This window comes from Nycticebus coucang, chromosome 2 (genome assembly GCF_027406575.1).
Source record: "Nycticebus coucang isolate mNycCou1 chromosome 2, mNycCou1.pri, whole genome shotgun sequence".
Taxonomy (NCBI): Eukaryota; Metazoa; Chordata; class Mammalia; order Primates; family Lorisidae; genus Nycticebus; species Nycticebus coucang.
Window position 1 is genome coordinate 5,363,628 of NC_069781.1, and position 23,864 is coordinate 5,387,491.

The 23,864-nt window shown below is 54.4% G+C and overlaps 1 protein-coding gene across 6 annotated transcripts in view; it reads right to left on the reverse strand.

Annotated features, from left to right (window-relative positions):
- Positions 1-23,864, reverse strand: part of NTNG2 (netrin G2) — a 64,818-nt gene that overhangs the window by 21,663 nt on the left and 19,291 nt on the right. For all 6 annotated transcript variants that reach the window (XM_053572601.1, XM_053572610.1, XM_053572597.1 and 3 more), the window contains exon 4: positions 15,022-15,665. In XM_053572601.1, the coding sequence (XP_053428576.1) occupies positions 15,022-15,665 (644 nt within the window). The remainder of the gene's footprint in view (positions 1-15,021; positions 15,666-23,864) is intronic.

Consider the following 23,864-nt stretch of genomic DNA (forward strand, 5'->3'; position numbering starts at 1 on the left):
CCAAATTTAGGAAGGGTCTTGAGCAGATAGCTGGGCCCCTGGAAGTGCAACCAGCCCACAATCCCTCCCTCAGGCCTCTGTCCTGTGTTTTCTCTTCCCTATTCCAGAAGGTGCTTGGGAGATGAAGTAAAATAAATAACCAAGCATATGGAACTAATGTGCCGAGCCCCCGTGCGTGGGTCGGGCTGCACTGTTAACCAACCCTCACGGAGACCCAGAGGCACCACTCTTCCCATTTGACAGGTAAGAATGCAAGACTGGGGCTAACATCATGATGTTAACAGGTGCTAACATCACCCCAGGTCTCTGGGAGGGGAAGTGGCTTTGCCCCCAGGGCCGTGGCACTGGCATGGGTTCTTGTCATCATCTACCACTCTGCCGCTCTCTTGGTGCTGACTCTGTGTCCAGCCAGCTGGGAGGACAAAGGTCAGAAAAAGAGCCACTAAGCCAGACCCTCGCCCTGCCTTCCCTTGCCGAGCAAAGTAGCCGAGCAGCTACAGAAGAAGAAAGAGTCCCCTGCCGTGCCCCCTCCCACACCAGTTTCTGCCTGTGTCCACACCTGGGGCGAATATAGGCTCCAGGCTGTATCTTCAGCCCAAATAGCTTCCCTTCATCCATGGGATTAATTTTCCCAAGGAATCACTTTCTGAATTTGACCTTCGAGAACCATCAATCGCATGAGAAAACCATCACCTGTGCCACGTGAACCTGCTACCCAGCACTTTCTGGCTCACCCACCAGAAAGCATCGGGTAATGATGAGCACGGAGATGGGGAAGCTGGCCAGCCCCAGGCCTGCCCCAGGTCAGCGGGCAGCTTAGCCCACTGGGACCTGCTGTTCCCTCTCCTCCCCACCCCTCCCAGAATCTCCCAGCTTTAACAGCAGCAGGAAGACAGCTCCATGGGAGACAGGCTCAGGGAGAGGGAGAGGGACAGAGGCAGGGAGGGACAGGAAGGGATGCCGTGGAGTGTGGGGGGACGGGGATATGGGGGAGGAGGTGTGGGGGAGAGGGAAGAGATCCTGAGTCAGCAGCCAGGTTTTTGCCCAGGGCCCTGCTGCTGATTTGCCAGGTGACCTTGAGCAAGTCACCTGTCTGGGTCTCAGACCTCTTGGTTGCCAATTGCAAGTTGATTATACTTAGATTTCCAAACTTATTTTATTTTTCCTGAATGTTGAATAACTGTCTGGCACACAGCAGGCTCTCACCATCTATGGGAAGAAGGGAGGATGGCAAGAGGGAGGATGGCTAGAGGGAGGGAAGGGATAAGGGGTTGGGCTTCGAGCACCTGCTCAGTTATAGGCTGCTGTCAGGGCCCGGCTGGAGCATCGTGGTCATATAGTGGCCAGGCAGGTGGATTCAGACCTTTGCCTCCTAATGCCATGCACATGTGGGCAGGGAACCAGCCTCAGGGACTCGGCCAGTGGGCTGCAAAGCTGGGAAGTGGCTACTGCCACCTGATGTGGCTGTGGTAGGGGGAGCTGCGCTGGCACCAGTACTCAGTACAGGGTGTGGTGCACAGCAAGCCCTTCACAAATGCCAGCCATTGTCTATGGCCAAGCAGTGATGAAGGGAGGGACAGAGGGGGGGTTGCAGTTTGGCCTGGGGTTTCTAGGAGCAAAGATTGCCCTTGCCTGGCAGTACTCAGGTGCCCAGCCCCCGGGGCAGGCCCTTTTATCAATGCCATCCTCCCAACACCTCCCTCAGAGCCTGTTTCAGTGGCCAGCTGCTCCCAAAGCAGACATGACAGATACTCTTCAGGGACATGCCCAATGGCCTCTTGGAGTTGCATCCCCACAGAAGCTCCTGCCACTACAGTTGACAGATTTACCAAATAAAAACACAAGGTGCTTGGGGGTGACACCTGTGGCTCAGTGCGTAGGGTGCTGGCCCCATATACTGAGGGTGACAGGTTGAACCCGGCCCCAGCAAAACTGCAACAAAAAAACAGCCGGGCGTTGTGGCAGGTGCCTGCAGTCGCAGCTACTCGGGAGGCTGAGGCAAGAGAATCGCCTAAGCCCAAGAGTTCGTGGTTGCTGTGAGCTGTGACGCCATAGCACTCTACGGAGGGCGACAAAGTGAAACTCTGTCTCTAAAAGAAAAGAAACACAGGGTGCTTAGTTAAACTTAAATTTTAGATAAACACCAAATAATTTTGCTAATATAAGTATGTCCCAAATATTTCGTGGGTTATATGCATACCTACGCTAAAAAAAAATTCCTTATTTAGTGAAGTTCAAGTTTAATGGGACACCCTGTATTTCATCAAGCAGCCCCCCTGCCACCCATGTGTCTGAGCCACACCCCTCTGCCCCGCCCAGGCCTGGCACAGGCATACTCCATCTCCTGCTGGAGGTGGCCCTCCTGCCTGCAAGGACAGAAGCTGCAGCCAGCTGCTCAACTAAGTTGTTCTTTTATCTTGAAGAATCTCTAGCTAACCCCAAAGACCACAACGGCTTGGACGCAGTGCTAGGCCTCACCTCCAGAAGGCCCGTCCCAGACAACCCAAGTTCTGAGGTAACCATGGCCAGCCCAGCCGGGGACCCCACAGCCCCACGAGGGGCCCCAGCCCTCACCAGGCCAGAGCGTGCCCTGCCCTACAGGGAGGGGCAGGCAGTGCTCCTGAGCTGCCGGCAGGGGCACCATCTGGCCCCCGGCCTGGCACTGTCAGCTCCACAAAAATCGTGAGCTGGGCCCTTCCCTCCTCCCAGGGAGAGAGAAGCGGGGTGTTTGGAGAGTCTCCCAGACAGGAGGGCGGGTGGAATGTAGGTCAATGCCTGGCTGCCGGAAAGAGTGATGTCATCCACTCCTTGGGGGAAAGATGGGGAAGCGGTGAGTTTGGGTGAGCAGAGATGGCGGCAGAGCTGGGCAGGGAAGAGGAGGCCCCAGGGCCGGCTCCCCTCCAGGGTCAAGCCCCATGGGGATTGCAGAGCAGTCCCAGCGGGGTGCACAGGTTGGGGGAGAGCCAGCCCCCACTTCCTCACAAAGTGCCTCTTTGCAGGACCCATAGGAGATCTTGGTAATCAACCACACACACTGCCTGGTCCTCCCCCGACTTCCTCTGCCACTCGTCCTCACCTTGGGAGTGGGGTGTGTGGAGCCAGGACCTACGTAGGTCTGGTACCTTGAAGGCTCAAGTTAGAAACACACCACTCTTTTAAGGTATTGTTCTCCTATTTCTCTTGCCAGAAAGAGCACTTAACTTTGGGTAAAGACCATTCTTTCATCTTGGAAAAAAAACATTTTCATGGGCCTTTGGGTTATGGGCAAAGTAACCCACAGTCCCAAATCTCATGCTGGACTGTCCACCTTAGCATGTGAGGTGGACACATTCTGCAGGACAATGGAGAAGGCCAAAGTCACCAAGGCCATTTCTTTCTTGTGGGTCTCACACATCTGGGGTTGAAGGTCTGGACAAGTAGGAAGGATGGCTTTGAGTGGAGGCCCAGGCTCAAGTGAGGTGGGTAGGGGTCTTGTCTCCCCAGCCAGTGGACCAGCCCCCAGGGCAGTGATGCTAATGGCCATCTTTGACACGGTCATCCCTGTCTCTGCTCCCTTGCCCCGAGTCAAGCTGTGATGAGACACAGTGGCCTGGGGGGTCTTAGGTCTTCTCTGAGGGGCTGAGGGCAAAACCATGGCCAAAGCCATGTGGGGAGATTGGCAAGAGCTAGAGCAGCAAGAAGGGGTCAGGAGAGCAGCCCATGGAGGCCAGCTGGACTCGAAGAGGTGACAAGTGACCAGAGGACAAAATGGATTTGAGGATCATGGTACAGGAACCAACTAATCAGTAGAACGGGCGAGCCATGGGCATAAGCAGGAAGAAGGCCACCGGTGTCAGGGAACTTGAGATGACTGCGTCAAAGGCCACCACAGTGAAGGCTCGAGACCCCTGAGTAGGCAGCATCGGTCAGTCAGGCGCTTGCCTGACACAGCCTGGGCAACGTGGACAAATGCTGGAGGCAGCAACTCCTGGAACATAATCAGGCTGGCAATTGAGTTCATCGGCTAAATTCAATTTGGGCCTCTGTGCGAAGTCTCTCTGCATTAAGTGCTTTACTGTGCATCACCTCCTGAGTCTACTGGGAAATCCTATTACCCAGCACAAAGCCAGAGGCAGCTCACAAGACAGTGGTTCCTAGGTAGGTGCTGGTGGGCTTGGGTGTGTGGTTTAGGGGTGACACATGGGTGTGGCCAGGGCCTAGAAAGACACCCCTGGCCTGGCAGGATTGTTTCTCTCCCTGTGGGAACTCCCAACACCCCCGAGGGAAGGCCCAGGCCCAGGTGGTAGCTCAGAGACGCCCATTTCTCCCACAGGGAAAACATGAAAAGGAGCTGGGTATGACGGTGGAAAGGTGGGTGGCAACAGGGGTGGGTGTTAGCAAGCCCAGCTGGCTCCTGTATTCTAGTCCCTTTCTTCCCTGGAAGGAGTTACAGATAGTAAGATTCATTTGTTCATGTAAGGAAGTTCATTTGTTCATGAATGAATGAATGAATTCCACACATCCATAGGGTGCCTACTTGGCCTGGGTGCTGGTGGACAAGGCAGGCCCCGCCAGGCTCCCTCAGGACTCAGAGCTATGGTGGCTGTGAACATGCAGCGCGGCTGGTCTGGAGAAGGGGACAAAGGGGACAGCCACATAAAATCTCCTGCCTTCAGGAGCTACAGAGAGGTTCTCTGTGAGCCAAGCCTCAAGGGGTGAGGAGTTGCCAGACAGAAGCCCAGGGAGCGTGGGGCTGTGTCCCAGGCAGAAGGCACAGCTCAGAGACACGTCAGGGGGACCCGCATCAGGGTGGCTGATCACCAGGACTCGGAGCCCAGCTGGAAGGGGTTGGTAGCGGGGGAAGCTTACAGTCCACATAAGCAGAGTCACAGAGGGTAGACTTGATTCTCAGCTCATGGAAAGCCACCAGAGAGTATCATATAGGGGAGAGACTGGGTTTGTGTTTGGGGAAAACCTACAGAAAAAGGGCAAGAGGGAGGGGAGGGCAGAGGCATCGCCCCAGACACATCATGAAGCAGCCTGGGGCTCCTTCTGGGTAGTAGGGTGCTGATGGGGGTCAGCTGAGAGAATGGGATGGGGGATGTCCAGGAGTCCAAGGGATGGGGAATGTCCCCCCCCCAACAAGTGGAAAGAGGCCTTCAGGAACCCAAGCACAGGATGAGCAGCTCCAGAGGGGCAGAGCGTGGAGAGGCCCCTGTGAATCGCAGGCTCCTGCTGAGGCCTCAGCTCACCTGAGGGTCAGCACGTGTGCACAGGTGCGTGGTGGCAGAGAGGGTGCTGTGTGTGACGGGGTGCTCATGGAAGTGGGCCCATGAGTGTGGGTGGGGTGCATTACAGACAAATGTGTGTGTGACGAGAGGGGTACACGGGAACATCTGTGAGTCTGAAACACACTTGCTACGGACAAAGTGCCAGTGAGGTTCCACGTGAAGGCTCCTCTGCTGGAGGTGGGAGGGAAGCCTGGGAATGGGTGTAAAGTGGGCAGGAGGCAGACCGAGGCCTGGTAATAAGTGTGCACCTGGCTGCCTGCTCCCCGTCTGACCATCCCTCCAACCCTCTGTTCTGCCCACACCTCACCTGCCCCACCTCGACCATAGTTGACAAGGTCCAGGTTACAGAGCCAGGGGTGGGGGATGGAGCCACCCAGGCTGAGCCTTGCAGGGCTCGCACCCTGAAAGGTGCTTTGCTACAACCGGATTAAAATGAGTTTCTCTTTCCAGCGCACAGGCTGACTAATGAAGGGGCTCGAGGACAGGGCTAGACTTGAGATGACATCCAGGATTTGCTCCCACATGAGTGACACAGGGAAATGGGGTTTGTGTCCAGGTGACTAAACGCTGGCTCCTACAGGTGACAACAGCTCCCCTTTCTCCAGCACCAAATGTGTGCCGGGGCTCCAGATAACCTGCAAGTCCTCGGACAGCTATCACAACCACAGGAATCCCATTTTACAGGTGGGGACAGTGAGCATGGGGAGACTTGCCTGGGGCCATCAAAAGCAAACTGAGGCTGAATTCCAAGCAGGCTGCTCTCCACCACCTGGATGTGCATCCCTGACTCAGGCCAGGGGACCTCTGCAAGCCAGTACGGACACGGAGTCCCAGACAGTGTTGGAAGCAGGTTCCTGACATGAACGCAAAGTCCCACAGCCTTTCCTCCTTGGCCTCACAGCACCCTCTGTCCTCCCAGCTCTCTGCCACCCGGATGGCTTTCTCCAGCTCCCGCCCTGCCTGAGTCATCATCATGGGTGCTGCCTCCTTCTCAGGAAGAGCCCTCTCCTCGCCCCATTCTCCCAGCAGCTCACACTCCCCACTCGCTCCAGAGCCAAATGTGTTAAAAGCTCCACGCCCCCTCTTTGTCACCCCTTATTCACTCTGGAGCCCACCCGAAGACACCTTCATCTAACTCCCCGAATCTGTTCTCATAGGCCCCCCTTTGGCCTCCACATTGCCAAAGCCATGGACGCTCCTTGGCCTCCTCTGTGTGGGCTCCTCAGTGGTGAGGGTCACGGGCGCCTGCCCCTCTTCTGCTATCCCGATCCCCCTCTTTGATCCACCTTCTCCTTGGAAGTCTCGCACACCCCCATGGTGGGCGCCAGGCGCCATCTCGAGCCCAGGCCTCCCCGTGCCCAGTCTCGCCTGCGCTTCACACTCGAGGTCCAAACGCTCCGGATGCCTCAAAGGCGTCTCGCAACCAGCAGGGCCAAAATAGAACCGTCCTCCCGCACACAGCCTCGGCAGCACGGCCTGGCAGCTTCTCAGGAGTTAAACCTACACGCACCATGTGACCCAGCATCCACACCTGGGTGTTTACCCAAGAGAAAGGAAAACTTATGTTCACCCAAAAACCTCTACACGAATGTTTATAGCAGTTCTATTCATAATCGCCCCAAACTGGAAGCAACCAAAATGTCCTTCCCCGAGCACGGGTAAACAAACCTCGGTGCGCCCATCCTCTGCTCAACAGCGACACGGCACATGAGCCTCGGAAGTGCTGCTTTGAGCAAAAGAAGCCAGTCTAAAAAGCGACATGCTGTGTGAGCGTGTCCATCTGTAGGACATTTCCAGAAAAGACAAGACCATAGTAACCGGGAGCAGATCAGTGGTTTCCAGGAGCCAAGGGTGGGGCAGGTGTGGCTACAAGGGAAGACACCAGGGAGTCCTTTGGGCAGTCAGGACAGCTCTGGACCTGACCGTGGCGGTAGTTACACGAATCTATACTTGTGTTAAAATGTATAGAACTGACCCCCAAAAGGCCAATTTTACTACATAATAAATGAAAAAAGTTTTTAAAATTTACTCCAAAAAACCTTCTTCATTTGATGACTGTCCCCGTTTGACGAGGTAAAAGTGCCACCCACTGAGTGTCTCAAGCCAGGCACCTGGGAGTGGCCAGGATGCCTCCTGTGTCCTACCACCACCAGCCACTCCGTCAGCTTTGCCAAAAGGCCATCTCCAGGCCCATGTCACCATGCCTCCCACCCCCATTGGAGGCTGGCCAAGCTGTTGTCAGCTTGCAAGGACTTGCCGGGTCTCACTGCTGCCACTTGGGCCCAGGTCCCAGAGTGGTTCCCAGCTCCCTCCTGTATTCTCCTGTCCTGAGTCCGTGGTCATCTGAGGCTACCTGGTGTCCTCATTCCTACACGACCTACCATGGTGTCAGCCCTGCAGAGCTCTTGGATCCCAAGGACCTGGCTCTGTCCTGAGGGTGGCAGGTGCCTGTTATGGGTTGAATCTTCCCAGCACACCTCGGGAAGACTCTAAGCCTAGAGCACCTGCAGGGTTTCCTTGCCCCTCTGCTGAGGGGGAGCACAGCAGTAGAGGAACAGAGCCCAGGCAGCAGAGCACACCTGCGGGCCCAGGGGCCACCCCACCGGAACACACACACACACACCCTGCCCAGCACGGTCTGCCCCCATCTCCTCCAGTTCTCAGCAATGGCCAGTGTCCTTTGTACTCTCCCAGGCCCGCTCTTGGGTGGGAAGCAATAGTTCAGGGGCTTAGTGGGGCCAAATAAAGGTGTGTGAGCTGCACCTGATGAAATCTTGGTCCAGGTGCGGTGGCTCACCCCTGTAATCCTAGTACTCTGGGAGGCTAAGGCAGGTGGATTGCTTGAACTCATGAGTTTGAGACCCTGTCTCTACTGAAAATAAAAAAACTGAGGCAAGAGGATCGCTTGGGCCAGAGTTGGAGGTTGCTGTGAGCTATGGCACTCTACCCAGGGTGACCGCTTGAGACTGTCTCAAAAACAAAAAACCTCTCTGTTCCCAAAGAGCTGGGCACACTTACACTGGGTTAAAAAAAAAAAAAAATGGAAAGCATAACACAAACTGCCCTTCCAGGGTCTCTCCAAACATTTGGGGATCATTGACCCTCTAAGAATGGACTGAGAACTGGGGCTTCTCTCCTCCTGATGATGCACACACACACAGCATGTAGCGTATCTGCATTGAGGGGAGTCCACAGACCCTGGAATACCAACCACCCTTTGTCCTTCGAAGGGCCCCCAAGCCCAGGGAGAAGAGCCCCCAGTGCCCTGACAGGTGGCGCTCCCCTCATGTGGACAATCTCATTTACACCTCGAGGTCATTGTCTCCCAACGTAATGGAACGACGAAGAAGGCACAGACGGTTAGGGGACTTGCCTAGGTCACATCTGATCCAGGATTTGCACCTGGACAGTCTGGCATGGAGGCCATCCACCCCTCCATCTATTTATTTTGTAATGTGGTAAAATACACATGACATTTACTGTCTTACTATTTTTAAGTTGACAGTTTGGGGGCATTAAGTACATTCACAATGTGGCATAAACCTCGTCACTATCCATTTCCTGAACTCCCTCATCTTCCCAAACCAAAACTCCGTCCCCACTAAAGACTAGCTGCCACCCCGGCACCCACCATTCTATTTCTGTCTCTAGGAATTCGACTACTCTGGGGACCTCAGATGTGTGGAATCCTGCAGTATTTGTCCTTTTGCGACTGCCTTACCTCACTTACTGTGGTGTCAAGGGTCACCCGAGTTGTTGCATGTGTGAGAATTTCCTGGACTCATCTGCTGGGAGTGTGTTGCGTTTTGTTTTTCCATTCATCCACTAATGGACATTTAGGTCGTTTCCACCTTTTGGCAACTCTGAACAATGCTTTTATTAGAATATCTGTTCAAGGCCCCTGGACACCCTATACCAAGGTGTGGAATTGCTGGGTTACACGGCGATTCTACCTTTAACTCCTTCGGGGCCCACAGGCCCACTGTTCTTCATGACACTGTGCCATTTTACATCCTACCAGCAACACACAAAGATTCTTCTTCTTTTTTTTTTTTTTTAGAGACAGAGTCTTACTTTGTCACCATGGGTAGAGTGCCATGGCATCATAGCTCACAGCAACCTCCAGTTCTTGGGTTTAAGTGATCTCTTGCCTCAGCCTCCCCAGTAGCTGGGACTACAGGTGCCCACCACCACGCCTGGCTAGTTTTTGTTGCAGTTTGGTTGGGGCTGGGTTCGAACCCGCCACCCTCGGTATATGGGGCCGGTGCCCTACTCGCTGAGCCACAGGTACCGCCCCCAAACGAAGATTCTAGTTTTTCATATTCTCGATTTGTTATTTTCTGTTTTTCTGCTAACAGGCATCCAAATGGGTACCTCGATCTATTCCTTAACCTCTCGGCCCCAGTTTCCACATCTGTGCAATGGGGCCAATGATCCCTTCCTGGTAGGACTCAATGAGGAAACCCACAAAATAGAGCTTAGGACACTACCTGGACGATAAGAACTCTCAGTCAATGACAGCTGACACTACGGAAGGAGGCTCAGCCCTCCCAGAGTTATACAGACTGAGCATAGGCAGAATGTATCAGAGAATTCCCTTCCTGCCCCTGTTTTTCCTGTAGAACAGCTGAAGAGGGGAGGGTGGGCACAGAAATGGGCAGAGCTGAAGCACCTCTCTCTGCACCCCTAGAGGCTTTTACTCTCTGCTGTAGTTACCCATCAGAAGACAAGAAAGCAGGGTCAGGGAAGAGAGAGCCAGGCTGGGGGTTGCCCCCATAGAGTCTGGGGGAGCCTGGCATGGCCAGTCCAGGGATCAGATCTACCCGTCCAGGCCCAGCTCAGCCTCTGGGATCTAGCAGGTCTCCTGCCAGGTAGAAGGGGAGTGAGGACACAGCATGTTGCATACATGGAGTAAACGGTACCTACTATTCCCATTCATTTAATCCTTATTTACTACTGTTGAACAGAACAGGTGCACAAGACTCCAGTCTGGCACACAGGACCTCTCTCCATCAGCTCCCATGAACACCACCACACTCAGCTTGAATCCCTCCAGGAATGGGAAACTCACTCCTCCTTTCCTGTGCCCAGCTGGCAAAGGACCAGCTGGGCTGCTTCCCCGGAGCTTCCAAGAATTTTCTGGGTGGAGGAATTTGCCTCCAGATATGGCTGGGGGTGAGAATAGGATGACTCTCCTCTTCCTTCTGATTCCCAGATTGGGAATGGGCAGGGCAGGCCAGGATGTTTTGCTGGAGTTTGCCTATGCCCCAGCTCCTGGTGTGACAGCCCAGCCACGGGCCATGTGCCTGCTGTCACAGCTACACGCAAACTGACAATTTCAGAGCCACAGGGCATGCTGGCAGCTTGTGAGGTACCCTGGGCTGCAGGGGATTTTTTTTTTAAACCTGTACAGTTTTGTTTTGTTTTTGCAATTTTTGGCTGGGGCTGGGCTTGAACCTGCCACCTTTGGCATATGGGGCCAGCACCACCCAAACCCGTACAGTTTTTTAAAAACTTTTGAAGTAGGTGTCAATATTTTAAAGATCAAGATATTTCCCGTAGACATCTGCTGTGTGCCTGTCCCAGCAACACGAGACGATCTGGCAGTATTCAGTATGCTGTCCTGTGCGGGGCCTGCTCTCTCCATTTCTCCACAGACCATACCCTTCCCTGTTGCCTCTGCTGGTCTGTGTTACACACATGTGCTGACTTCACAGTCCCTGCGGACCTTTGGGCTTGCAATTGCCATGAATTCAAAAAGCACATGTCCACAGTCCCTCTGTAAGCACCCGCGTCTACGGTGGGTGCAGCGTTGGCCTCGTATCCGGGCAGCCTGATCCCCACACCTGGGATTTGCCTCTCCTGCCATCCAACTAGAGAAAGTCACACTGGGACAAGTTCTCTAAATACATCATTCTTTGAATCCCCACAGCAGGCTGCTAAGGTTATTATTACTTCTCAGATGAGAAAACTGAGGTCCCTTGGGCTGCGCCCATGGCTCAAAGGAGTTGAGTGCCGGCTCCATATACAGAGGTGGCGGGTCCCCTAGCCAAAAACTGCAAAAAAAAAAAAAAGAAAGAAAAAGAAAACTGAGCTCCTGACAGCTCATCTGCCTGGCTGCTCCCACCTCTCCTGCTCACTCCTTTGCAGAGACAGCTTTCTGGATCTCGCCCCAACCTTTCTGGACCCAAAGCCTATAGTGGTTAGGGTGGGGATCTTGTCTTCAAAAGCTCTCCTGGAAGGTGCTGGGTCTGGTCTGGACCTCTTTGTGCTGGGAGTGGGGGCTCCATGCCTGCTCCCAGCACCGTAAATGAGTGATCTCATTCCTTCTCAATCCAGATCTTGCCCCAGATTTCCTGCACGGTTTAAAGCCAGGCGCTCTCTGCTCTGCACCTGAGTTCCCCCGTGTGTGGAAGGAGAAAATAGCTCCCGCCCCCTTCCTGCCTTCTAGGAACAGGCACAAGGGGCAGGGCTCTCGGGAGGCAGGGAGGAGCCGCCTAGGAGGTGCAGGTGGCTGGTTTCTCTTTGGTCTCCCCCACCACCCCATGGGACTGCAGTTAAGTTTGCTGCCTCCTCATAACCCCCAATTTTTACCAATCTCCCATCCCCCGGGGCCCTGGGGTCTCTCTAGCTGCTCTGGCTCCCACCCCAGCCAGGTACCTTTATGTCCCACTCTTGCCCCCACCTGTCATGGGGATTCATGGGAGCTGCAGACAGGGTAAAGAGTAGCCACCAATTCAAAGGCTGCTGGGGGTGGGATAAGGTTGGCGGTGGGGGCGGGGGGGCACGGGACAGACTACCTGAACTCAGAGAGGGCCCAAGTCAGAGCTGGGACCGGGAATGAGGAAGCCACAGGGCCAACACCTGACCAGACCAACTTGAGCTTGGATGTTCTTGGGGGCTGGACCTTGATCATCTGGCATTTAGCGTAGCTGTGTGGTCTCCTTATACTCCAAACCTCACAAGCCTCTGCCTCCTCATCTGAGATGGCTGAGGCGGGTGCTGCCCTGTAGAGAGGCTTCGCAGGGTGGGGATCAGGTCTGGCTCACCCAGTGCTGTATCCTCGGATGAGGGAGCTTGGGCATTCGACAACACAACCATTGGGGCTTAAATGACTATTGATTAAACAAGAAATTACACACCAAGTCCTTAATAGAGCCTCAACAGCAAAGGAGGCCATGGCAAATGCTCAGCAAATATTTGCTATTACCGTTAGTGAGCCACAGGGGTGGCACCAGGGAACACCAGGATGGAAAAGGCCTGAGGGAATCCCAGAACCCCCAGGGTCCCCAGGTGCCCACTCAGGAACTTGGGGTTTCATTTCCCCCTTTGCCACCTAGTCCTGCCTCTCTAGGCCTCTTTGGGGTTTTTGGCACAGCTGGGCTTTCCAATGAGGAATTTAAGAAGGGAAAGAGGAGAAAGTCACACCCTTTGCTGAACTGTCTAACCAGACCTCATTAATCGATAAGCCCAGCTGCCACTTTCCTGCCAACCAGCATCCCGAAGAGTGCTTACTCTATCTGTGAATTGATTACTGTACTTTCACTACCACCATGTCTAATCTCTGCCGCCCACAGAGGCCAGGTGCCAAGGGGAGCTGTGAGCTGCCGGGCAGGGACTGCCCTGCCACCTTGCCAGCGAGACATGGCCTCGAGGCAGCCCCAGGCCTCCTGTCACAGATGGGAAACTGAGGCTGAGAGGGGTACAGAGGAGTGGGGCATGAAGGCCAGGTCTCCCTGCCAGGGCTCAAGGGGCACCACAAGGCTCTTGGGCCTGTCACAGTCCCAGACTTGACTTTGCAGCCAGCCCAGACGTCAGGACCCCATGTTGGTCGCCTAATGAAGTGTAAGGTGGCACTTGAATGGACTCCTGCAGATGAATGTCCCCTGCCAGAGCCCAATGCAGGTCAGAGAACAGGCCAGGATCTGAGGAAGGCCTGGGGTCCTGGTTCTCACACCTGAGCTGCTAAGCCGAGTGGGACTGTGGAGCTCAGGGATGTCTTACACCAACCAGACAATTGTATCCTAAGGGTTCAAGTCACAGAAATGACCGGAGGTCAAAAGTCTGGACTCTCAGCTTCCTTAACAGTGCCCATTTATTGGGTGGTTTCCAGAACTTTCCTGATTTTAAATATCCTATCTCAATTAGGGAAGGGCTGGCAGGGACAGGTGTCAGAACCACAGGCCTCTATGCACCTGCTCCGTGCCCGTCTGCCTTGAACTTGACTTCCACTTAACGAACTCCTTGCCTTTGCACATTGTCAGAGTAAAGTAAAATGCTGAAATCAGAAGCACCACACAGGCCCTGCCCAACCCCACTCGGCAGGCCCCTGTGACATTTCCCCCATGCTTATCCAAAGTTCTCTTCGGTGTCCCTTCAAGATACAGAACTTATATGCACAGATGCTTTGTGTACTTTCCAAAAACAGGATTGTGCTAGTCACACCATGCAGGAAGTCGCTTTTTCTACGCGTCAGGAATCACATACCTGGGCAGCATTTAGAGCCTTCGGGGGCGAGGTGCCCACAGTGCACTGTCCAGCCATGCTCAGGCATGGCCCTGCTTGTGCCTCAGATGTGCTCCTGCCTTGATTATGCCCCAACGCCCTTCTCTTCTCAATCCTGTCCTCCCTCAGCCTGTCCCAGCCCTCTCGTCTCATTATTTTGTCCAGTTTTTATTCACCTTGTTTTAGTACATATTATGCGCTGTGCACTTTTCTGAGGGCTTCATCAATTTTATTCATTTAATCCTCACTTGATGCAGTGAGAGAGGCATGATCGTCACCACCCTGCAGAGGGCTCAGGGATGGAGACTTTGCCCCACAGACCTGAGCATTATCCATCAAGGGACAATGAAGAACCATCTAACCACCCATGATATAAAAGTTCCTAGGAATCAAAGGCTGTTGTTACCTGCCATGACAGTTTCCTTTGTCTCCCCCAAAGTGTCTCTAAGCAAATTCTCCTCCAGAACCATGCAGTGAGAGTCACATCAGCAGGCCTGGGTTGTCCACATCCTGCACAATCCAAAGGCAGGTCTGACCCAGGTCTGACCTCTAACCCTTCATAAGTCCTATGAGGTATGTGTTTGTCTGAACGTCTTGGGCTGCACCAGAGTCTATGCTAATAATGTGATTTATGGTGAGGCCATGGCCACATAGCATCAGCTCAGCCTCTGAGGTACTGGAGACGAGGCAGCTGCGTGATGGTCAGTCATGTCCACGTGATCAGCCTCCATAAAAACCCTGAGTACCAAGGCTCTGGCCAGTGTGCCTTGCTGGCGACACTCCCTGGTTGTCCTACACTGCTGTCGGGAGAACTCGATGCAGTGTGTGCGGCACCACCAGGACAGGACATGCAGAGCTCGTACCTGGCTCCCCTGGACCCTGCCCTGCGTACCTGTTGCTGATTTTAATCTGTGTCTTTTCACTGTAATAAACCATAACTGTGAGTTTTTCTGGTGAATCTTAGGGACCCCTGGGCACAACACCCGTCCTCTGAGCCAGTGACGAGCAGCAGCACCTCCCGCACACCAGCGTTCAGCGACATCCCAGCCCTGGCCATACTGGCCAGCTCCACTCCGGCCCTGCAGACCCCCAGTCCCTACGGAGGACATCTGTCACCCACACATGCACCTCCCTCTATGGAAAAGCCCAGATTCTCGTCTGCACAGCCCCAGCCGTCGTGACAACCCTCCAACGGAACACGGGTCACAGCGTCCCAGCCAGGCACCAGGGGGCTCCCCAGCCTTACCTGCCCACGACCTCGATGTTGGAGATGGCGTAGAAATACTTGTAGAGGTTCTCGCGCTGCACGTAGGTGCCGCCCAGCGCGGGGCGCAGCAGGCGCATGCGCAGGTCCGTCAGCGTGAAGAACTCCTTGAGGCCCTTGGCGCTCTCCAGCCGCGTGTACAGGTTGTCCATGTTGCGCAGGTCGGGGCCGGCGAAGATGGCGAAGCGGTCCCGCACCTCGAAGCGCACGTGCTTCTCCTTCTTGGAGCCGGCCCAGCGCGAGTACTCCTCGGTGCACAGCACGCGGTGGGCGCTGGACGCGGACATGTCGCGCGCGCGGCGGGCGGACATGCCGAACGCCTCCATGCAGTCCTCGGCGTAAAACTGGTAGGGCTGCCACGTGCGCCCGTTGTCCAGGGACTTCTCGAGGACCATGACCGTGGGCCGGCCGTACTCAAAGGTCACCACCACGTCGTCCGTCAGCTCCACGCTCTTGTTCCACGACAGGGTGATGTTGGCCTCCAGCGGGCTCGGGTAGCGGCTCCACGTGATGCTTTGCCAGTAGGTGGCCAGCCCCTCCTCCTCCTTGTCGAACATGAGCCGCGGAGGGTGGGCCAGGTCCGGGTTGGAGGCGTCGCATTCGTTGCTGCACAGGTAGGGGTTCTCCTGCAGCGAGGAGAGAAGGGAAGAGTGGGTGCCAGCTGCCTGGGCGGCCTGGCCCCTGCCCGCTGGCTGGACATTTGCCCCGTGGTCACAGAGCCAGTGCTCTCGTGTCCGGACACCAGTGGGGTCATTTGTACTCATTTCCCCAAAGTGTACAAAGCCAGGAAACTTTACAGCTTCCCAAGAAAACGCACCCTTGTTCCTATTCCAGGAAGTGTGGGCACTAGTCCCCGGCTCCAGAGTTTTCCATGGCTCCCCACTGCCAGGAGGATGAAGTCCTAACTCTTTACTACATTGACGCTGACCTGCCCCCCTGCACCTGGTGACACCACTCCTGGGCCTCCCAGCCGAGTACCCCTGTTCTCCAAGCCCTGCTTGTCTGAGCCTTTGCAGAAGGAATTCCCCATCCTGCCACTCTGTCTGCCTCAAAAATTCCCATCCAGGGCGGTACTTGTGACTCAAAGGAGTAGGGCACCTGCCCCATATGCCAGAGGTGGCCAAAAACCCCAGCCCTGGCCAAAAAAAAAAAAAACAAACTGCAAAAAAAAAAAAAAAAAATCCCACCCACATTCTCAACTCTTTAAACATCTCCTACACCAAGATGCCTTCCTGAACCTTTTACAAAATACCATTAGGCTTGAGCCTGGAAGCCCCCAGCCCCTCCCGGACACCTGCCCTATGTGTTGCTTCTATTTAGCTGCCCTGGAATCATCTCCTTTGGAATGAAATGGTAAATGTAAGGAAAGTGCCCTCCTGAGTTCTGTGAGCTGCTCTAGAAATTCTCAACCCTGAGGGGGTGTTGAGGAAACCCCCCTATTTATAGCCTTGGTCAGAAGCATGGGGGGCTCTGGACATGCAGTTGCATCAGAGGAGGGGATGGGGTCTGGTGCTGACTCTGGGCAGCCAGTGGCAGAATTGGATTGAATTGTTGGACAACAGTTGGTGTCCAGAGAGTTGAAGAACTGATGGATAAAGAAAAACCCCACACATTTGCTGTGACAAGTACTGTTGATGGAAACAGGTCACAAGGATACTGGCTGAGGACTGCAGGGCACTGCCCTCGCTGGCCTGCCCTCCGCCCACCCCACCCGTCAGGTGTAGCTGTCTGGCAAGCTGGTGGCTGGCTGTCCTACCCAGCAGGCTCCCGCTGAGGCTTCCCCTCTGTGGCAGGTCAGATCCATTCCCGGGTCTGGTCTGCTGTGTCTCTAGTTCCCCAGAGACCTGAAAATGTCACTAACATGGTGGTTGCCCAGGGTCAGAGGGATGACGGGTGAAGCACAGAGCATTCTGTGAAGCCATTCTGTGTGACACTGCAGTGGGGTACATGGTATCATACGCATGTCCGAACCCACAGATGACACAGTGCCGAGAGCCATGAACCCTCCTGCAAACTGCAGATTTTAGTTAATAGCAACGTACCAGTACCAAACGCAGCAAATGTCCCAAACTCATGCAAGATGGTGACAGAGACACTTTTGAGGGGGCGGGAGTGGTAGGTGCTCAGTACTATCTGCTCAATTTTCTGTAATTCTAAAACAACTCTAAAGTATAAAGTCTATTAATTTTAAGAAAACACCAAAAAAACACTGTCACTAACAGCCTTACAGCGCCCCAGACCACTTACAGCCCTTTTTGATGAATATTTCAGGTGTCTGGTTTGCTCAGAGACAAAATGGCTTGGATCTGAGTTAAAACTTCTCACTCCCAAATGAGCCATTCAGCCCCCACGGGGGAGTGGACACACTGCCGGCATCACTGCAGCCCACCCTAGGCCCCGACTTTGATCTTCTGTGATGGAGGACAGGTTCCCAGACCGCCTAGGGCTCCTCGGTGGGCAGGGCTTGCCCTGGGGTTTACAGAGCCCTCCCTGACCAGAATAGCTTTGCCCCAGTCCACCTGGTGCCACTGCCCACTGCACCTAGCCTGGCCTTCTGCTTCACGGGACCCAGGGTGGAAGGAAGGAGCACTCTGTCAAGCCTGATACCTTATTAAGCAGATGGGGAAACCAAGGCCTGGGCAGGGCAGGACTGACACTGGTACTTCTGAGGACAAGCCTGCCCCTGCCTGGCTGGTAAGCTCCTGAGCACCACAACAGGTAGGGGGACCTGTTTTGGCTCATGGCGGGTGGGGGGCAAACTTCCTTATCCTCTGGTTGGGTGACTCTGAGCAAGTCACATCCTGTCCTGGGTTGTCACTTGAACAGGGACAGGCTGGGAGATCTATGGGGGTGGCTCAGAGGCTTGAGAGGGTAGCAGGCTGCAGGCAAGAGGGCTCTGAGTCCAGAGGTGGAAAGGGCTCTGGCTGTACCACTGGGGACGAGCAGGGGGCACATGCCCTTAGAGCTTGCACCAGGGCAGGAGACAGTCTGCACCCAGGTTCATTTTTCTCCAGCCCAACAATCACCCTCTCCCCACAGTCCTGGGCCTTGTTAGGGGCTGAACTGTGACCCCTCAAATTCCTATGTTGAAGCCCTAACACCTGTAATTCGGGACAGGAGAGTTGGGGAACTGGGAGGTTAAGGTTAAACGAGGCCCTCAGGGTGGGTCCTTATCCAGTCTGCTTGGTGTCCTTAGAAGAGGAAAGAAGGGCAGGTGGAGAGACACGGGGGCACCCTGAACAGAGCAGAGGCCATGTGAAGAACAGGGGGAAGGCGGCCGTCTGCAAGCCAAGGAGAGAGGCCCCAGAGGAAACCAAACCTGCCAACACCTTCATCCTGGACCTCCAGCCTCCAGAACTGTGAGAGAATAAACATCTGTTGTTCAAACCACACAGTGTGTGGCAAAGTAAGACACTCCGTGTCCCAGATGAGCAGAGGGAGACAGGGTGGAGGAACAGCTCAGAGGGGGTGGCACTGAATTGTGACTTTTTGATGATTAGCCCGGCTCCTCAGCATGCTGGCACCAGGTAGCATCAGGCTGCACTGTCTAGAAAGCTCTTACCAGCTCAGCACTGAAGCTTCAGTGCCTTTTCCCAGGCTGTCCCCCACCTCGGAGTGGTGCTCCTCCAGCCACTGTCTCTTCTTCTGGTTTCCGGAGTCCTCCCCGCCGTGCCTTCTCCAGGCGGCCCTCCTTACCTGACTCAATCTCCAAACCCAGTTCCCTTATCATCAGTCACAGATCTGTAGTGAAGTCTCCATATATGGCCTAGACCTCAGTAACTGCTCACTAAATTATAGCTATTATTATCATATTAAGTAGCTATTAATATAATAACAATCACATTAATAATATATCTGATATCGAGCCTTGATATTATCCCTGTCCACCCCCAGTTGGAGTAACACCTCACCTTTTCCCTGGTCCCTCTTGGTCCTCCTCACTTACCTCCCCCCACTCTGCCTACCCTCCTGGTGGTCTCCACAGGATGGGGTCACATAGGATCCCTCAAAGCCCCCAGTTGTGCCTGGCCTGTCGCTGGGAAGACTGACACAGCGGGCTCTGCCAGGAGACAGGGGCGCCAAGCTGGCTGCAGAGCTGCCCTGACCTACAGGGCCCGCCGCCCCCCGCCCCAGGCCGGGGAAGCAGATGGTCAGAATCTAATGAATCAGCCTGTGTATTTACCAGCCCCACGCCTGCTGCAGAGCAAGCTTAATCAACAGTGAGCACAATAAATAAATCCCAAGCCATCACCAACACAATCTCTCTCTCTCTCTTTCTTGCCACCCCATTCTGTTCCTTCCATTGCTCTCCTACCCCAAGATCTCTGAATTCTTCCCAGGTTAGGGGGACAGAGTGTGTGTCCTGCTAAAGGCATTGTCCACGTGGATCTGACCCTCTTGCTTTCCTTCTGTTCTTCCCTAGAGGGAATTCTAGTGTCCAAGCTGGGGATTAGAAGCCCAGTTTGCCCCAATCCCCCCATCTGAGTGCTGCTCTGACAGCTGACACCAGCGTACAGAAGGAGGGGAGAGGGGGGATTACCCCCTCCCAGGGCAAGGTTCGTGGCCTTTCGGTTCGGTCCCGCACATTTCTACCCACCCCCAGGAGAGCTGATCAACTAATAAAACAACGGTCAAAACAGTGACTTTATATGGGGAGAAAAAGTTGGGGATGTTTAAGGCACACCTCTATCCTCTTAGGATGGCACCAAAGTCCACTTTTGATATTACTGAAAGCAAGAATTGTTTCTTTAAACATTTCATGAATATTACCCTCCAAAAAATCATACCTCTGATTAAAAGCCTTGGGACTTTCTCCAGAAAAGTGCAGGGAAACATTACATTTTCCATACAATTTTGAGGGGTTCATGGAGCCCCTTATCCCTGGTTAGGAACCCTGGCATGAGTCTGGAGCAGGGGAGGACACTGGCTTGGGCCTGAAAGCCCTGAATTCATCTCAGCTCTCTCCTCTGAGGCTTTGTGACCTTGACAAAGCCACGTGACTTCTCTGAGCCTCTATTTTCTCACCCAGTGTCATATGATAGTGTGTCTTGCATTATCTAGAATACCTAGACATTGTCTCCAAATGGTAGTGATTATTATTAAAGAGCAGCCGTACAGACACATTGGTCCAGGGACACTCCCTGCGACCTTCCGAGGGAGGAGGAAGCGAGGCTGAGACCACCAGGCTGGTTCACGGGAAAGCCAGGAACTTCCTTACGTGGACCGCCTTGGGAACTGCCGACACAGAAGGGCACTTCACTCCCCCCACATTGGGGGCAGGTGGTGCCAGATAGCCCAGCTCACAGAAGAGTCACACAGTGTACACTGGCCCTATAGGGCTTCCCTGGCCTCTGGGGGGAATCTTGGGGACATCGAGCCTATGATGTCTCTGGCTCCCCTATCTCTCTCAACACACACAGGCAAGTCGCCTGAAAGGTCAGGCAATGCTAGATGGGCAAAGGCAGGGGCAGGGAGGCGAGGGGAAGGCCGTCAGCCTGGACCAGCAGCACCAGAGAAGCAGGGGTGAGATGTGTCTCCTCCACGGACACCAAGCGGGAGACGCCGGGCATGAAATAGTCTACAGAGAAACTGATTTCATGCCACGCTTTTCAAACCTGTGTGACGAGCTCTTAAATGCTTTTGCTTTTATGTTATTTTCTGTGCAAAGGGTACAGTCAGAGTCAGAGGCCAGATTGTAAACTCCGCAGACAAGCTGTGGGCAAAAAATCTAATTGAATGGGGACGTGAACTGCTAGCGGGGATGGGGGTAACCATGCCCTTGGGAAGCCAGGCCATTTGAACCTCCAGGCCCCTGACCCGCTCCAGTAACGTGGAGAGCCGTTACTGGAATTGAAAGGGACCCGAGGAAGAGGACGAGGTAATGGGACAGTCACTGACGGGCTGGGAACCCCAGACCTGAGTTGAGACAACATCTCACAACAGCCTGCCGTCACCGTGTCACTGTTAGGGGGTTTTGGTGATGTGTGCTGCAGTCTGCCAGAGCGAGGGAGGCAGGGCTCTGCAGCTGTCAGCCAGCTGAGCGGGGACAGTCCTCACTAGCCACTCAATAGCTCCATGAGCTTGGGTGAGTGGCTCAACCTCTGGGGCTTGACTGGGCTCAGGACATGCTACCCCCAAAGTATTTTAAGCTGAAGGAATTTGAGAAAAGTTGCAGAAGCAAGGACGCTCTCTGACGCTCCCCCCAGAAGCGGGTCAGAAGTCCCTCAGTCGACAGGTGCCCTCCTACACCTGGCAGAAATGTTCGCCAACACGAGATCACACTGCTTTTAGCAGATCCCATTTCCCCGTGACTGTCTACTTCTGTGTCACAGCTAGCGTGAAGAATACAGACGCTTACCCGTTTCTCTGGGTCTTCCCTCCTTATGAAGGCTCCGCTGTCACATAAAACTTAGAGTAAATCCATTTCTGTGCTTCTCTCTTGTTAATCTGTCTCTTGTTTAGGGGTCTCAGCCACACACATGATATGGATATGGGCAAGTTATTCCTCCCCACCCCCTGCAGGCATCTCAAGGAGAGGAGGCCTCACTGGGACAGCCATCTCATCCATCTCTGTCGCCAAAGCCCCAGCACTTGGGGACAGGGTACATCTTTATGGAGTGAAAGGAAGTTCAATGAGGTCCATAACACTCACTTCGCAGGGTTGTTGTAAGAATGACACCACATGTCGCATGGCAAGCACCTTGCGTGACGCCAGCTCATGGACGATGGGTGTGGGGACCATGCCCGGGACTGTTACCAGCCCTGTGGCTTCAGCAAACAGCAAGACCTGCCATTGGTGGAGCATACCTTCCGTGCTAGACCTGTGCCTAGCACTCCCCAAGGTCACGCGGGTCCTCAGTAGCCAAGGTGGGATAAGAAGCCAAGGAGTGGTACCCTCAAGCCTGGGTTCTGAGACACCTTGGGATGTTGTGCCCTTCACCCAAAAGGGAAAGGTAGCTACCGCCCCCAGCCTGTGCCGCTCTCCACAGACTCGGGTTCCCCCCAGGAGGCAGACAGCACATCTCTCTGCCGCCCAGGCATGTGGGCAGGCACAGTTTAGTAGTTGACAGTTTTTTTGAACCTGTCTGCTGAGTTGCCAACTGAACTTGTCTTATCCCCAGCCCTGTCAACCTCACTGGGGCTGGAGGCAACTGCTGTCCAAGGTGGGATATGGGAGGCTGTCCAGGAGGGTCCTGGGCATGGGTACCAAGGCAGGGGCCAGGTCAGCAGGGCTCTGTCCTTATAAAACAGAATGGGGGAAGGAGCAGAGAGAGAGGAGGCCGGAAGGCAGCAGAGCCAGCCCCACCCTCCGCCATGCACTTTGGAATGTTAGAGAGGACTCTTCTGGCCTGAGCAGGCATGCATACCAGTAATAAGTGCCCCGACCCATGGGGTCATGGAATTGGGACTAAGGGACTTCCCTACATACCACATATGACCTCACTCTGTGTGTGCCTCAGTTTTCCCATTCTGAAATGACTGAGCCCAAGTGGGCCACCTGCCTGACACCAACATCCTAAACTTTAAATTCTGTGTGTCCCTCAGTCCCCAGGCTGCCCAGGAGGAAGGGCATGGAGACTCCAGAGAGAAAACTGGGGTGCCCAGGGAATTCTCCCTAACAAATTATTTCCTATTTATTGGTAAGAAAAGTTGCAGTGGGGATAAATTATTAACAAAACGGAAATGGAGATTCTGTTCAGAGCCGATTCTAATTCTAGCTGCCCTGACGGTCTCTGACTCTCTCCTCCCTCCCTCCCTCCGTGCTCGCTCTCCTCCCCCACCTTCTCCTTCTGTGGTTTCATTGATCCCTGACCCTCTGGCTCTCTCCACATGTAACTCCTTCCCCGCCCCCAGGCTTCTCTCCTTCCCTTTCCAAGGGTTTCAGCAAAAGCCCTGGACAACAGCAAGGTCACCCTCTCTGCTTGTGAATTAGCGAAACCGACTGGTCCTTCTGGGCTGGAGCCCAGAGGCTTCTCTGTTTTCTTTTTCTTGTTGGAGCAATTTTCCTTCCAACCCCCAGCAATCACTCAGGCAGGAAAGGCCAGTGCCCCACAGGAGGTGACTTCCAGGGACTCAGGGGTTGGTCATCCCAGCAGTGCACCAGAGGAGCTGCTGCTCCCACTCTCCCTCCAGTTCGGCCACAGTGGGCATCTCCTGGGCAAAGGTCCACCTTGGACCCGGAGCCTCAGACCACATGACCCGGCCTGAGTGGGACTCAGAAAAACTCACGTCAGTTCCTCAGTGACCCAGAGCAGCTCCACATTGACTGGGAGGAAAAGCGGCATTTAGGCGTTTCCTTCCAACCCTGCCTGCAGTGTTCCTCCCTCCAGAGCCTCTGTGACTGGGAGTGCAGAGGACTCACCCACTTTTACACCAGACTCCCTGACAGAACCTGGCAAACATCCTCAGACTCCGAGGGTGGCCCCGCCCAGGCAGGACACCAGAGGCCTCAGTCTTCCTCACACCAACTCGGACCCCCCAGCAGGGCAGCCAGCAAGCCTGGCGTGGGTGTCAGGGACATCAGACTGCCCAGTGGACTGAGCTGCCCAGGACAGTGTCTGCTGGAAAGCCAAGGTGAGAACAAAATGCTGGCCCTGCATGGCCACCCACTGCTTGTCAGGACAGCAGGCCCAAGAATGGCAGCTGTCCTCAGCCTGAGACCAGCCAGGGGTGGGGAAGGGGGTCCCGCCACAGCTCTGGCTAGACGATGGTTAATCTTGTCAGGAACTTAAAACTGTATTTAAAAAAAAAAAAAAAAAGAAGAGGATCCCTTCTGTTTTGCCCTGGGCATATGTGGATTCTTCCCACAGCCAGATTTCCAGGAA